Source organism: Halteromyces radiatus (genome assembly GCF_025201355.1).
Source record: "Halteromyces radiatus strain CBS 162.75 chromosome Unknown BX664scaffold_12, whole genome shotgun sequence".
In the NCBI taxonomy this organism is placed as follows: domain Eukaryota; kingdom Fungi; phylum Mucoromycota; class Mucoromycetes; order Mucorales; family Cunninghamellaceae; genus Halteromyces; species Halteromyces radiatus.
The window spans coordinates 25,865-39,869 of NW_026251698.1; the positions used below are offsets into that span (position 1 = coordinate 25,865).

The following is a 14,005-nucleotide window of genomic DNA, read 5'->3' on the forward strand; positions in this document are numbered from 1 at the left end:
TTGTCGTTCTTTAACAAGTTTGATTTATTGACCTCGGAGATGTTTTTTCTTTTATGATCAACTTGGTAAATGATTTATTTTTATTTTTAATGGTATAAGATGATCGTTTCACCGAATACATATATACAGTTTAATCAATTGAGTGAGACAGTATTGTTTGATATCGGAACGTAGTAGCAAAAAAAAAAAAAAAAAAAAAAAAAAAAAAAAGAACAAAATCGAAAACTGGGAAATCTAGTGATGTTAATCTTTCTCGGTATTTCTTGAATGTATTCTTTAATTTATTTATAGATAATTAATCACTAGCAAGAAATGATATGGACAACACCTCTAAAGATAATATATTCATTTGTGATATCCTGTATCTTCGTTGCCCCAGCCATTATCGGTTACATACTTCATGTCCAGCTCACTCGGCATTCCTTTTGGGCATTGGGTGTATATGGTCTTGTTGTGTTTTCATTTGTTGTTTTACAATTGATCTTTGCCTCTTTGAATCGATGTATGGTCGCTTATTATAGACGAAATCAACCTGATCCTATCTCCTCTTCTTCATCATTTGAAAAAAATGAAAATAACGTGTCATCATCATCATCATCATGCGAAAGACGTAAAGCATCCAAATTAGGCCTTGCTGTAGTTGGTTATCGTGAAGAACCGGGTTTGTTTGCTGCTTGTTTGGAATCCATTCGTCATGTAGAATATCCTGATCCTATCATCATGGTCGTGGTGATCGATGGCAACGATCCACAAGATGCAGAAATGGCAGCGGTGTTCCAAAAAATATTTCCTACAGAACCTGTCGTGACCCTTCCTCATCTTTTATCTGATCTCTTTACTGGACATCCTCAACAATTGGAACTTGTTCAAAAACAATTAGGTTTACCTTACTCACAATCAATTACTCTTGCCAATCAATCAACTCATGAGGATAACTCGGAAAATATCAGTATCATAACTACCGACAGGAGTGTGAAAGGAGAAAACGACACTATTGTTATCAACAACAACAACAACAATAAGAAGAAGAAGAAGAAAAAGCCATCCAAAATAGAAATTATTGTTCAGGAAAGACAACGTCAAAAGTTGCAAGGTCGACATTATGAACTTGAATCATGCCCAACAACACCAACAATGGATCCTCTTGACAAGTTTCTTCATTATTATACCGTCCTGCCTTCGAATACCCGGATAGTATGTTATATGCAACCTCATCGTGGCAAACGACAAGCCATGTATACAGCGTTTCGTATCCTGTTAGCAGTAGGCTGTGAATCTATTGTGTCCACAGATTCAGACACCAAGTTTGATCCTCGTGCAGTTTTGGAACTTGAACGTGCTCTTCACTGGTTCCCTTCCATTGGTGCGGCGGCTGGCGATGTACGCATTTGGAATACTATGGATAGTGCCTTGTCTTTCATGTCCTCTTTACGCTACTGGATGGCTTTTAATATCGAACGTGCTGCTCAAAGTTTCAATCGTGCTGTCACTTGTGTCTCTGGTCCCATGGGTATCTATCGTGCTTCCGTCTTGCGTGAGATTTTGGATGATTGGGTGACTCAAAGGTTTTTAGGTCTAGAATGTACTTATGGTGATGATAGGTATTTCCAAAAAAAAAAAAAAAAAATATAAAATTTGATGATCCATTGATTTCTTTTTTTTTTTTTTTTTTTTTTTTTTTTTTTTTTTTTTTAGACATTTGACAAATAGAGTTCTTCTTCATGGAAAAAAGGTGGTTTACAATCATATGGCGTTTTGTGAAACGGAAACACCTGTCACTTTTATTCGATGGTTCAAACAACAGACAAGATGGTCCAAAAGCTTTTATAGAGAATTATTATGGAATGCACGTAGTCTACATAAACATAGTCCATGGATGGCGGCAGAATTGTTTTATCAAGGGATGTATCCATTTGTTCTGATGTTCTCCATTTTTTATATTTTATGGGCGCACTCTCCTTGGGTACTTTTGATTTGGTTGGTATCCTTGGTGATGGTTGCCATGATCAAGATGGTCTACTCTGTGATGGTGTCTCGATCGCTACGGTTTCTTGCTTTCCCATTCTATTCTATTTATTACCTCATCGGCTTGGTTCCTGCCAAACTGTGGGCCTTGATTTCTCTATGGGATGTGGGTTGGGGTACGAGCGCTAGATCTGCTTCTGAACGAAAGCGTGAAAATATCTTATGGTGTCAAGTCAAGCAATCCCTTCCTGTCGTTGTATGGTCTTGTCTCTTGGTCGCCGGGATCGCCTTTAACATCCTTATCTATTTTTTTGATCCTATCAAAGGTGTTTTGGCCCCTCGTCTCCCTGATCCTAATAGTATTGTGTTTTATCCCAATCCTGACATGATTACCTGATATTCTTTTTTTTTTTTTTTTCATTAGTTAGTTCACCATTTTACTTGTATTTGAAATAAATATTGTCTTCTTTTTTTTTTTTTTTTTTTTTTTTTTTTTTTTTTTTTAAATGTAACATCCAACGTCCCATATCATCACGTCATGTAAGCATATCAACACATTATAAATCATCATACCATCATCCATCTACTTGTCTAATTCCATGTCATTCGTTTCAATCATTACTTTTTTTTTCAATTTTTATTATTCGATAACTGTTTGTCATCGATATCAGGAGAATGGGTTTATTATACAAAAAAAAAAAATGATAAAGTAAAAATGAGTAGGGATATAATCAAAAGAGATAAAAAAAAAATGGATAAAACAAAACTAAAGATGTGTATGTATAAATAGTAAACTAATGAAATATATATAATATAAAAAATATATATAGTAAGAAATAACAAGAATAAAAACACAATCATGTATCCAAGAGCCCGTTATAGCCATTCATATTATTGTCAGCTTCTTTGGAAGTACTTGATGTCATTGACGGAGAGGAATCGAATTTTTCAGTGTATTGCCATAGAGAGTTCAGTAATTGCGGTCCTAGAGAATATAAATCTACCATGATTTCTTCTGTTTTTTTTTGATACCAAGGAAATAAATAAAAAAGAAAAAAAAAATCAGTATCATAAAGTTCCCATATATATATGTATATATATGTTTCTCTTTCTATTATTTTTACCATCTGTTTCTTCAATTGTCATATCCTTCGTCATCGTCTTTTGAATGATGGATTGGAATTCATCTACTTGATCATCTGTCATTCTACTAAGTCGAGTAGCTAATTCTATCATATCCAAATCCATAGGAATGCCCCAAGCTTGTCTTGTTGACTGTTCTAGTTTTGATCGATGAATAGGATGTACATGTTCCAGGTCTTGTTCAGTATATACATCGTCCACAATCAAACCATCTCTCCGTTTTCCTGTTGCTTTGTTGAAAAACGCTGTGTCATTGTTTGTAACATTTGCTGTCCGTGCGTATCTTCCTCTTTTCGAGCGATCATATGATGAATCCAATTGTTGTTGTTGTTGTTGATGTGAATCATATGACGTTATAGACGTATGATATGATGGTGATGCTTGCTGTGATGAAGAATTTGAAGTTGTTGTAATTGCGGAGGACGATGACGGTCCTGCCGCCAAACCAGTACTGATTTTATTTCGATGATATGTATTGACATTGTTGTTGTTACTGTTATTCATATTGCTGCCATTGGTGTTATTGATCGATCTACCCCCCATAGATGGACTTGAACGTTTATTTGTGATAGTAGGTGAAAGTGTTTGCTTGTATAGTAAAGACATGAATTCCGGTGGTGCATCTGGAAAAAACTATATTCAATATAATATAAATATATAAATTTAAATATAATGACAACCTTCCCCCCCCCCTTTTTTTTTTCTTTTCCTACTTCAATTCATTACATACCCTTTTATGAATCACAGAATAAGTGGAAGCTCGAAAATTCAAATCAAACGAGATCACTTCAGGAGATACCAAATTATCCTTAAAGTATAGTACAATACGTAAATCAAATTCACCCCATCCTTTTTCTTGTAGCATATAAGGTTCACAATTAGCCACTAAATTAGAGTTTGAAGTAAAAAAAAAAAAAAAAAAAAAAAAAAAAAAAAGATAAGTTGATGTACAATGAAACGACAAATTAATTACTTACCACGACGAGGATTTTCAAAAGTAGGATGTAATATATATTCCACACGATCCAATACATGAGTCAATTTTCCTTTATGTTCTTTACCTCCTTCCATTGCCACTAATCGTATTTTCCAATTTCGCCATGGATGACCATCAATAGCTGCTGCACCAGGGTTGATACTGCTTTGACATGTAATTTTGATATCAAGACTGGGATCTACCTAAAAGTATCCATTAAAAAAAAAAAATAGAGTCAATTCTATTCCATGATATATCCCTCCTTTTTTTTCTGTCACCCCTTCTTCCTTTCATTCTTACCATAGTCCTTGGAAGACTAAACTACCCTGTACAAGTGAATTCGTTCAAAATGAGTAAATGTTCAAAAAATAATAAAAATGATCTATTCAACAAGTAAAGTACATATATATATATAAAGAGTAAATAAAGTTAGAAATGGATATAGTAGTCATCAGTAGATATAGATCTTTCCATAAAGGTACAACTTTTTGTTGGTTGTTATTGATTCTTCATATCGTTTCCTTACATGATGGTTTTTGATTCAAGCTTGCTTTGGTCACTTCTCTGGATATAATAATAAAAGGGTAAATGGTAAAAAAAAGTTGACACAAAACGACAGCAAGAAAGTTAAAGAAGAAAAGAGGAAGAAGAAAAGAACAAAGAGAGGAAAAAAAAATATCGAACGGAGCTGACTTCCCATTTTGGATTGGGTAACATCCAATCAGAGTTTATTTTGTTCGAGTCACGCTTTTCTTTTTTTCAATTCCTTTCCCATTTTGCCAATCAATTAGGATTTACGCTCTTTTTTTTTTTCTTTCCCTCTTCACTCCATTATGGAAGAGGACGAGGAGCATTTCAATGACGACATTGACCTATTAAGGATTTTAGAACAAGCAGAGGTAGAATACAGCAACACACAACAACAACAACGACAATTGCAACAAAGACACCAAGTCTATGCCAATACTACGAATACCGACCAAATCTCTTTATACAAAGATACTTGCAACGAACAACACGCGACTACTATCGATCAGAAACGTGTAATCGATGAAGGATCAAGATCGAACTGGGAACCCAGTGAAACTTTAAATTACTTTACTAATGATGCACCGGTAAAAAAAAAAAAATTGTTTTTCATTGCTAGGCTATCGTCTGATTCTTCTTTTTCTTTATTTAGACTCATACAAGTACAACAGGAAAGATGGACACAACTTTTCAACAGTCGCAACAATTACAATACAAACGAATGCAAGAATTAGAATTGGAAACGGCACTACGAAACGCAGACCGACTTCGTGCCGAGCTGGCCTTCAAGGTAATTTTTTTTCTTCTTCTATTTGATCTAGATATTAATAGAAATCATTATAGGAACAAGAATTAGAAACTACAAAAGCAGGACTGAGGGAAGCCAAACAAAAATTACAACAAGCATCTCAAAAGGATTGGATGGATGTAGATCAACCGACAAAACCAGTTACCAATCCTACTACTAGTACCACTATTATGGACCCTGGATCGGAATCAGAAAGTAGCAACATGAACAACCAAAACAAACGATGTAAGTAGATGGATGATAATAATAGTAAAAAAAAAAAAATCATTAAATATTGATATATATATATTTAATTATTTTTAGATTCAAGTTTCCCTTCCTTGAATAATCGACTTTTTGGGTTAAAGCGACCACGATTATCAACATCTCCATCACCTGCATCAACAACATCAGTGAAGATTGAACCAACTTCAACATCTCCCAAATTCACTATATCATCACAAGTGTCACAACCTGTGGCAACACATCTCTCCCAAGTGGAAACAAAGCGACGACGTGAAAAGAACCAACAATCAATCGATAGAGCTGTCAATACTGAAGTACCACAGATAACCAAAAAAGATCAAGATATGCCAGATGTAATAAATAACATATATGCTTTGTAAACTTGCAAACTGACAAAAAAAAATTTTTTTTTTGTTGTTGTTGATACAGGATTTCATCAGATGTTTGAACGAACTGACGGTCTTACAGGTACAACGTGAAGAACCAGGACGACAGGTTCATTTGGGAATTCAAGAGATACAAGATCGTCTTATTCAATGTCTTAGGCCACCTCAAATGATTACAGAAACGGACGCCAGTTTGACAGGTCTTGCCTATGATATATCTGGATGTGTTTCTCGGGTGAATGAGACAGGCGTCAAACCAACATTATCCCAGCTCCTTGTGATCTTGCGTTTTTATACCAAACTCTGTGTTCAAGAAGAAAAGGTAATTATCAAAAAAGGAAAAAAAAAGAATACGATTATACACTTATTCATCTATTTTACTTTTTTTTTCCTCCTTTTTTCCTTTGTTTAGCATATGTTGTTTTTACGGGCGGCGGATCTTTTATGTGTGTTAGTGATGCAATATTCTGATCATATCATTACACACCTTCTTCAAGAAATGCTTGGGGGTAAGTATACAATCAATATATATATATATATATCAATGAAGGGCTGAATTGATTATTCCTGTTTATTTTAGCTGGTGATCAATCTACACTTCAATATCTGGCCAAAGGATTAGTACTATTACCACTTAGAAATGCGGATGAAGGACTTTGCGAGTCTATTTTTCTGCAGAGATTACCGGATATGAACCAAATGGAGTACCACAAAATCAAGAATCTTTTACAAGACTATACGCTCGGACCTTCTGATGCTCAAATGTTATTGACAGGTGTCACCTCCTCTCAAGCACAAGAAACAACTTCAAACATTCTGAAATTATTCACTCATGTGATCTTTTACCTATGTAACAATGGTGGGAAAAAGTTTATAGAAGACTCTCAATCAGCAAAAAGGTATTTTTTTTTAAAAAAAAATATAGAAAGTTAGTTGTACTGATTCGTTTATATTTTGATAGATTCTTATTTCTATTGGATGAAAAGGGCTTCATGGATATCATTACTACTCGAAAACCACTTGCTACAGCTAACGAAGCTCTCTTAGTAATACATGCTCTACTTCTGGATGGTATGAATATCGCTGATGATAAGAATATTCGTGATTGATGATTTTTTTTTGCTCTAGGGAACACAAGTTGGCTATATCAAGAGAAATACAAACCTTTATTGAAAAACATATCAGCCCTTATGACTTCTCCAAGACCCTGTTATCAACTTGAATTAGAGGTATATTTTTTTTTAAAAAAAGGGGGGGGGGGGAACAAAGAAAATACATGATACTCATAATTGAGTTTTTTTTTTATAGTGGTATGATATCAGATCAGTATCGATGGGGATATATAGCAAGATCATGTCAGTTCATCCAACTCCTCTTTCTTTGGACAATACACTCAATTTGGTTCTTATGTCTGCCATTTATATCCTCAATAATGAATGTTTACGTATTCAAGAAGGTATGCAACCTCCTTTTGAATCTGTCCCCATTGAAGAATCGTAAGCAAAAAAAAAAAAAAAAAAAAAAAAAAATTGACAAGGTTTTTAATGGAAAATCATATAGGAAAATTGTTTTGATGGAAGCCATCTCATTGATGAAACAAGTCCTTGATGTATATCCTGTTCTTCTTGATCATGAAGAAGATGGTGTTTATATACAAATTCTAGCTGCATTAAAAATGGCATCTGATATTATCGGCATGACCTGGCATAGCAATCATGATCAAGGTACAAAAAAAAAAAAAAAAAAAAAGATAAAATAAAATTTACCATAGATACTGATTTTTCTCCGTTGTTTCATCTTAGTACATTCTCTTTTGACAAGTCTTGGCAAAATCCTCCATAAAAAACAAAAACAATTATAGTTTAGGTTGATATTGTATATATATGTATATTTGTAGATAAATAAATAAATAAATAGATGATTTTATTTTATTCCACGTGGACAAGAGAACAGACTATTTTTTTTTTTAAATAAAAGTACCAATACGTTCACCCATGCGCACATAGGTTTCAAAGGAAAGAGTAGAATTCTTGGTAAGATCTTGATCCCAGTGTACAGTATCCTTGCCAAACACACAGATCACAGTAGACCCACCATATTGGAAATAACCCATTTCTTCACCCTTGTCTAGCGTCGCGCCTTCATTCTTTGCATTGGTGAGTTGAATTGAGCCAACAAGTAAAGCACCTACTGCTACCACGGCAAAAGGACGATCCTTATAATCCTTCATTTGAATGATTTGTCTGTGATTTTCCGTAAAAACATCCAATTCTTCACGAACAGTACATGGGTTGACTATAGAACAAAAAAAAAAGTCAATGGATGATCACAAAAAGATCTATTTTTTTTAAAGTTACCAGTAAAGTAAGTGCCTTCGATGTTTGAAATAGATTGGACAGTACCTCGAGTAGGACTATGGAATCGGTGATAATCTTGAGGGGCTAAACGGAAAATGGCTAATGACCCACCATCCAATGATTTGGCCAAATCTTCATTTTGAAATAGATTAGCCAAAGTAAATTTCTTACCCTTGATCCTTTTCACAAAAAAAAAAAAAAATTAGAAAAAAAAAAAGAATCTAATCCCAAAAATATATCATTACCAATATTCAGTAGCTTCAGTGATATGATGGAAAACATTCAAACGACAGTCAGCAGCAGAGACAAGAACATCCAAATTGTTTGGATCAGCAATAGGACGAACCTCGGGACGTATGGCTCTGATGAAGAATTCATTAAAGTTGGCATAAGCGGATATGTCTTGTTGAACATAGTCAGTCATGTCGATCGAGTAGTGGTTGATGAATGAAGGGATTTGTGAGACGGATTTGGGATCAGTAAAATAAGTGCCTTGTTTCAAGCTTTCGTGAAGGAAGAGACGGTGCATCATGGAACTGTCAACAAACTTTTCGTGATAGTGATGACCGACAAATAACAAGTGCATACCAATACGAGTATAAATAGGCATTTCTTCATAATGGTATTCATTCGTGTCGCGAAGAACAATAAACACGCCGAATTTCTTTTCTACTGCCAATCGGAAATGTTCAGGTACAAGATGATGATGGAGCCAACCTGTGAGTTTGCGTCGATACCAGTGACTAGGCGCTTTGGCTGATGGTGTATGAATACCTTGATGAACTAGAGAAATAACAATGGTATTCAGTTTATCACCTAGTTTTATTATTATTATTATTACTATTATTAAAAAAACTTACAGTTGCCCTTTCCACTTTCTTCAACAGACACTGATAAAGCCTATCGACATGATAAAAAAAAAAAAAAAGGATTTATAAAAAAAAAAAAAAAAAAGAGGTGGGAGAGAAAGAGATACCTTCATAAGCTCCTCGTGATTTTTGGTGGAAATATGTTCCTCCAAGACGGAGTTAATTTCGAAATCATTGTTATCAGACACTACTTGAACTTCTTCAATAGTCATTTTATGTATCTATCAATAATAAAGTGAGAAAGAAAAAAAAAAAAAAGAGAAAGGAACAACCTTATATATAAGTATATGAAAACATCGTCAAGTCGTGTAACCATTCATTGGTAGGTAACCTTTTTCATTTGACTAACCGAAACTATTTGTCTCTTTTTTAGTTGATTTTATATTCTCAAAAAGGAAGATTTATTTTGTCTCTTTTTCTTGGCGATTATCACTAAAATAACCTATATGTATTTCTGAGAGACTTTTTTTTTTTTATTGACACTGATGAAAATAAAAAAAAAAAAGAGATAGTATAAATAAACTTGGTATGTTTTATTTCATATAGTTAAATATTGTCAACTAAATTAAGTAGCTACGCAACTCTAAAACATATAAATTATAATATAAAAAAAAAAGAAGGGACCATCAGGAACTCCGGTTCCACCATGCTCGTGTCACAGCCGTCGTAACAACCAACATCATCATAACAATTACAAAAAACCTTTTTTTTTTTTAAAAAAAATCTTACCTGTCTTTTTTGCACTGTACCATCATATGGGGTATACATCTTTATACCTTTTTAACACTCTTACAAACGACCATCATCATCCGAATTTGAATTGAACATACCTGAAAACGTTCTCTTCCACTTGCATTAATAACAGTTTATACCTTACCTCTCAGTTTGTAGAGTAAAATTAAAAAATAAGAATCAATTCAATCATCCCTCGTCCAATAATGATCATCATTCAATAAAACTACCACCATTGGATTCCTCTTAAAAAAGTAGTTTAATATCATCTAATACCATTTCATCACTTATCTTGCGAGCTAATATACAATAAATAAATATCGATTTTTCCAAACTTTGCCTGATGACCCCTCGACGATTTATTTTTACAGCTAAAGTTTGGCTGGGGAGTTGGAAAATTTTGGCTGTGAAATCCAAAAAAAAAAAAAAAAAAAAAAAAAATGGGATGGAATTTTTTTTTTTTTTTTTTGGCTGGACTATTAAAAAAAGCACTTAAGCATATATAATGACTTTTTCATTGGTTAGTTTGCTCCATAGTGAGAAAATGCCATTTAAAAAATTCGAACCATTGTGTTTTGTTCTGTTAAAGTAGCTTAACAATGAACTCTTCATTGGTTAGTTTAATTCCATAGCGAGAAATATTTGACGCGTAATGCCTCTACATTATGCTCACATTAGACATCCCTTTTATACTTTTGTATTTCTCTCAAAAATCATGATCATCATCGTACCAAAAGGTTTAACCAGAATATACCTAAAAGTCACTCATAGATTATCATTTGTATTTAGAGTCATCCTTCTCCCTATCATCATAATGGATTCAAGTCATGATTTGTTATACGATGATCATCCATCATATGCCTTTTATATAACTAATTACTATTATTATACCATCATCATCATCATTTAATCCAATAAGAATAATGCAATGTATAGAATGATTTTTTTTTTATTTCCTTCATATCAATCTGTAAGATTATAATTTTTTTTTTTATGTTTTTTTCTTGAATGGATGATTCATCTAAAATGGTAATAATATGATTGGTTAATATGATATGTAATAGATGACGGATTTTTTTTCTTTTCTTTTTTTTTTTTTTTACTTGTTCCAACTTAATAATCTCTTCAGTCAAAGCTACTTTCTCTCTTAAAAGGAAATAGATGCGGCGTAAGATTCTAAAAAAAAAAAAAGAAAAAGGGTATGTTAGTATATCCTATTTTGTATAATAAGAACATCTTTCTTTTTTTTTTCTTTTTTTACAAATCTAAAAACAATGTGGATCCACATAAATATCTAGATAGAAAATAGTTTAGTTTTATAAGGTTAAAATAAAATATTATTTTCTTTTTTTCTTTACACATTCCGTTGAGCATAAAATTTCCTGGCAAACAGAATAGTATCCATATCATGAGATATCATTGGATTTATATAAGATTCTTCATCATCTACTCCTTGTTTCCCCACATAAATTCTTGAGATGGCATCTGACATAAAAAAAAAAAAGTATGATCCATGTGTAACATAAAAAGAAATTTCATTCACCATAATCAGTATTTTTTTTTTTTTTTTTTTTACCTAATAATAAGATGAAAATAAAACTAGATTCTTTTTTTTGTTATTTTTTTTTAAAAAAAAAGTATTATATATAATGATGATTTACTTACGTGTCACTTATTTTGGTAACATATTTGATATATTTCATCTGAACATATATATATTAATCATTGATCTGAATTTAGGTCTATCCGAACAATTTTTTTCTTTTTCTTTTATCTTACCATTAGAGAAGTAGACCACCAATGAAATAAGTTTTTTTGGTATTTCAATGGTAACGGCAACTATTGGTCCAATAAAAGTTTACCCACAAAATGTTATTTAGTTAGTTAATAATAATACTTTGTTATTATTACCATTAATAAGAAAAAAAGTATAATCTAAAAGTTAACCATCATCACCCAAGAAAAAGATATACATGTCAAATGGCATCAAACAAAAAAAAAAAAAATTAGAAGTTCTTCAGTTAGCATAAGGAAAGTGTAACAATAAAATATAAGCCCGATGGATGATTCTCTTTTTCTTTTTTTTTTGGTTCTTTCATATTACCTCTATAACTAATATAACAAAGACAATTGTATAATAAAGAGTCATATTTGTTTATGATTTATATTAAAAAAAAAAAAAAGAGAAGTAAAAGAATCATTGATGAATGAAAACTTTTTTTTACTATAAATAGTTTCCGATTTTGATCAAACCCCTGATTTTTTTATGTATAGGAGACGGAAGATGAATCTCCATACGCTTGGGTTTATCCTTATTGGTTTTGTTAGTAGTTTTTTTTTTTTTGTTTGTTAATGGATAAATCTGAGCCTTAAAACTTTCAAAGAAAGGTGTTGGCGATTTTTTAATCCTTCTTCTTCTTTTCCTTTTCTATACCTTTTTTGCTTTTTTCGTCTCAGTTTTTTTCCATATATACTAGTTTTAGTACTACCCTTTTTTTTCAATTCTCTTTGTTATCCAATTCCTTTTTTTTTTTTTTATTTTTATTCTATTCAATTTATATACAATATAGCCATACATGGTTATTTTGTTTTTTTAGATTAAAAAGAAAAAAAAATAGGTGTTCCTTTTTTTTTTTATTTTTATTATTATTATTATATACATTTTATCTTACTTATTCTCTTAACCAAAAGTCTCGACGGGACTTCTTATGGCGTTTCAATACGAACCAACTATTAAACATGCTGACCAAAACCAAGCTTCGTCTTCTGCTGAAACTTTCACTTTTCGTGTTGAACCTACTTCTGTTCCAGTATTCATTACAAAACTCTGCATGCAAGTTAAAAAAATATTTATTATAATGTATTGTAATTAACTCTTCTTATCTTTTTTTACTTTATTCTAGGATGGTGAACGATCAAACTGTACAAGAAATGATCTCATGGTCTGAAGATGGAGAACGGTTTTGTGTCTTTGATATTCCTGGTTTTTCCAAAGTGGTACTTCCTCAATACTTTAAGCATAGCAACTGGCCAAGTTTTGTTAGGCAACTCAATAGTATGTTCATTCATATAAGAAAACATAAATAAAATGGAACATTAATTTTTTTTTTTTTTTTTAGTGTATGGATTTCATAAGGTCAACGACAACTTTAGTACAAGACATGGACAATTGATTTGCGAATTCCACCATCCCATGTTTTACCGAAATGGACGGAATGCTTTACGAAAGATACGACGAAATTCTAGGAAATCAATTTCTACCAATACAGATCCCTTCTTGCACCATTCTCCACGTCAAATACAACAACAGGAACAGGATCAATTACAACAGAAACAAGAAAGAGATCATTATCTACAACAATATCAATATCATCCACAGCAGGATCCATTACATCATCAAGAACAAAAACACCAACAACTTCAGATATTAAATCCACCTTCCACTTCCTCTTCTACCAAATCATCCATGCCAATATCCTCTCTATTATCCTCGAATGATGATGACTATAATGACGAAGATACAACCTCATTTTATGACCCGCCAACAGCAGACATTACAAGTACAACTGACATCAGCGACACAAGTAATAACAACGATGATTATTATTCTCAATCCAATCAATATCAAACTAATGAAACTATGGACGAAAGGCGGAATGGATCTGAATCATATATGTTACTTAGACGTGAACTTGGTCAATTACAAGCAAAAACATCCAATTTGAACACTGAAATTACTCATTTGAAGCAACATGTGGCCAAACAACAACAGGTAACTAAGGAACAGAAAAAAAAAAAAAAAGGAGGAAGGATGGGAAAAAAAAGGGATGGGAAAAAGGACCCAAAAAGAATGAAAAAAAAAAGTGTCACATTCTAACAGTGCAGTGCATTACTATTGACTTTGTTTTTTTTTAATGTTGAAAGTCTGTTGTAGAATTATTACAAATGCTTACCAGAATCTCCAACATCAATTCAGATCATGGTAAGAATATATGTAAAAAAAAAAAAGCTATTTT

The 14,005-nt window shown here is 32.4% G+C and overlaps 5 protein-coding genes across 5 annotated transcripts; 3 read left to right on the plus strand and 2 right to left on the minus strand.

The window, feature by feature from the left end:
* Window positions 1-312: 312 nt before the first annotated feature.
* Window positions 313-2,396, plus strand: BX664DRAFT_389486 (nucleotide-diphospho-sugar transferase; the record flags this gene model as incomplete). Its single annotated transcript, XM_051549542.1, has 2 exons — window positions 313-1,601; window positions 1,696-2,396. 2 exons carry the CDS (start codon window positions 313-315, stop codon window positions 2,360-2,362), a joined length of 1,956 nt encoding a protein of 651 aa, XP_051395737.1. The 3' UTR covers window positions 2,363-2,396.
* A 426-nt stretch (window positions 2,397-2,822) lies between these two features.
* On the minus strand, window positions 2,823-4,387 carry BX664DRAFT_318479 (yeats family-domain-containing protein; the record flags this gene model as incomplete). The annotated part of the gene is made up of 5 exons (XM_051542800.1): window positions 2,823-2,980; window positions 3,090-3,741; window positions 3,839-3,993; window positions 4,086-4,287; window positions 4,385-4,387. 5 exons carry the CDS (start codon window positions 4,385-4,387, stop codon window positions 2,823-2,825), a joined length of 1,170 nt encoding a protein of 389 aa, XP_051395738.1.
* Window positions 4,388-4,875: 488 nt separating this feature from the next.
* On the plus strand, window positions 4,876-7,950 carry BX664DRAFT_343815 (uncharacterized protein). Its single transcript, XM_051547365.1, has 12 exons — window positions 4,876-5,199; window positions 5,265-5,402; window positions 5,456-5,645; window positions 5,724-5,998; window positions 6,075-6,353; window positions 6,444-6,540; window positions 6,612-6,930; window positions 6,993-7,102; window positions 7,160-7,260; window positions 7,340-7,527; window positions 7,592-7,755; window positions 7,834-7,950. Exons 1-12 carry the CDS (start codon window positions 4,918-4,920, stop codon window positions 7,890-7,892), a joined length of 2,202 nt encoding a protein of 733 aa, XP_051395739.1. The 5' UTR covers window positions 4,876-4,917; the 3' UTR covers window positions 7,893-7,950.
* Window positions 7,951-9,481, minus strand: BX664DRAFT_343818 (phosphatidylserine decarboxylase-domain-containing protein). The gene is made up of 5 exons (XM_051547366.1): window positions 9,365-9,481; window positions 9,249-9,288; window positions 8,634-9,171; window positions 8,389-8,567; window positions 7,951-8,326 (listed from the first exon to the last, which is right to left on the minus strand). The coding sequence occupies exons 1-5, from the start codon at window positions 9,467-9,469 to the stop codon at window positions 7,998-8,000; spliced, it is 1,191 nt and encodes a 396-aa protein (XP_051395740.1). The 5' UTR covers window positions 9,470-9,481; the 3' UTR covers window positions 7,951-7,997.
* Window positions 9,482-12,330: 2,849 nt separating this feature from the next.
* On the plus strand, window positions 12,331-13,924 carry BX664DRAFT_46220 (HSF-type DNA-binding-domain-containing protein). Its single transcript, XM_051549590.1, has 3 exons — window positions 12,331-12,822; window positions 12,893-13,044; window positions 13,109-13,924. Exons 1-3 carry the CDS (start codon window positions 12,698-12,700, stop codon window positions 13,864-13,866), a joined length of 1,035 nt encoding a protein of 344 aa, XP_051395741.1. The 5' UTR covers window positions 12,331-12,697; the 3' UTR covers window positions 13,867-13,924.
* The last annotated feature ends 81 nt before the right edge of the window (window positions 13,925-14,005 follow it).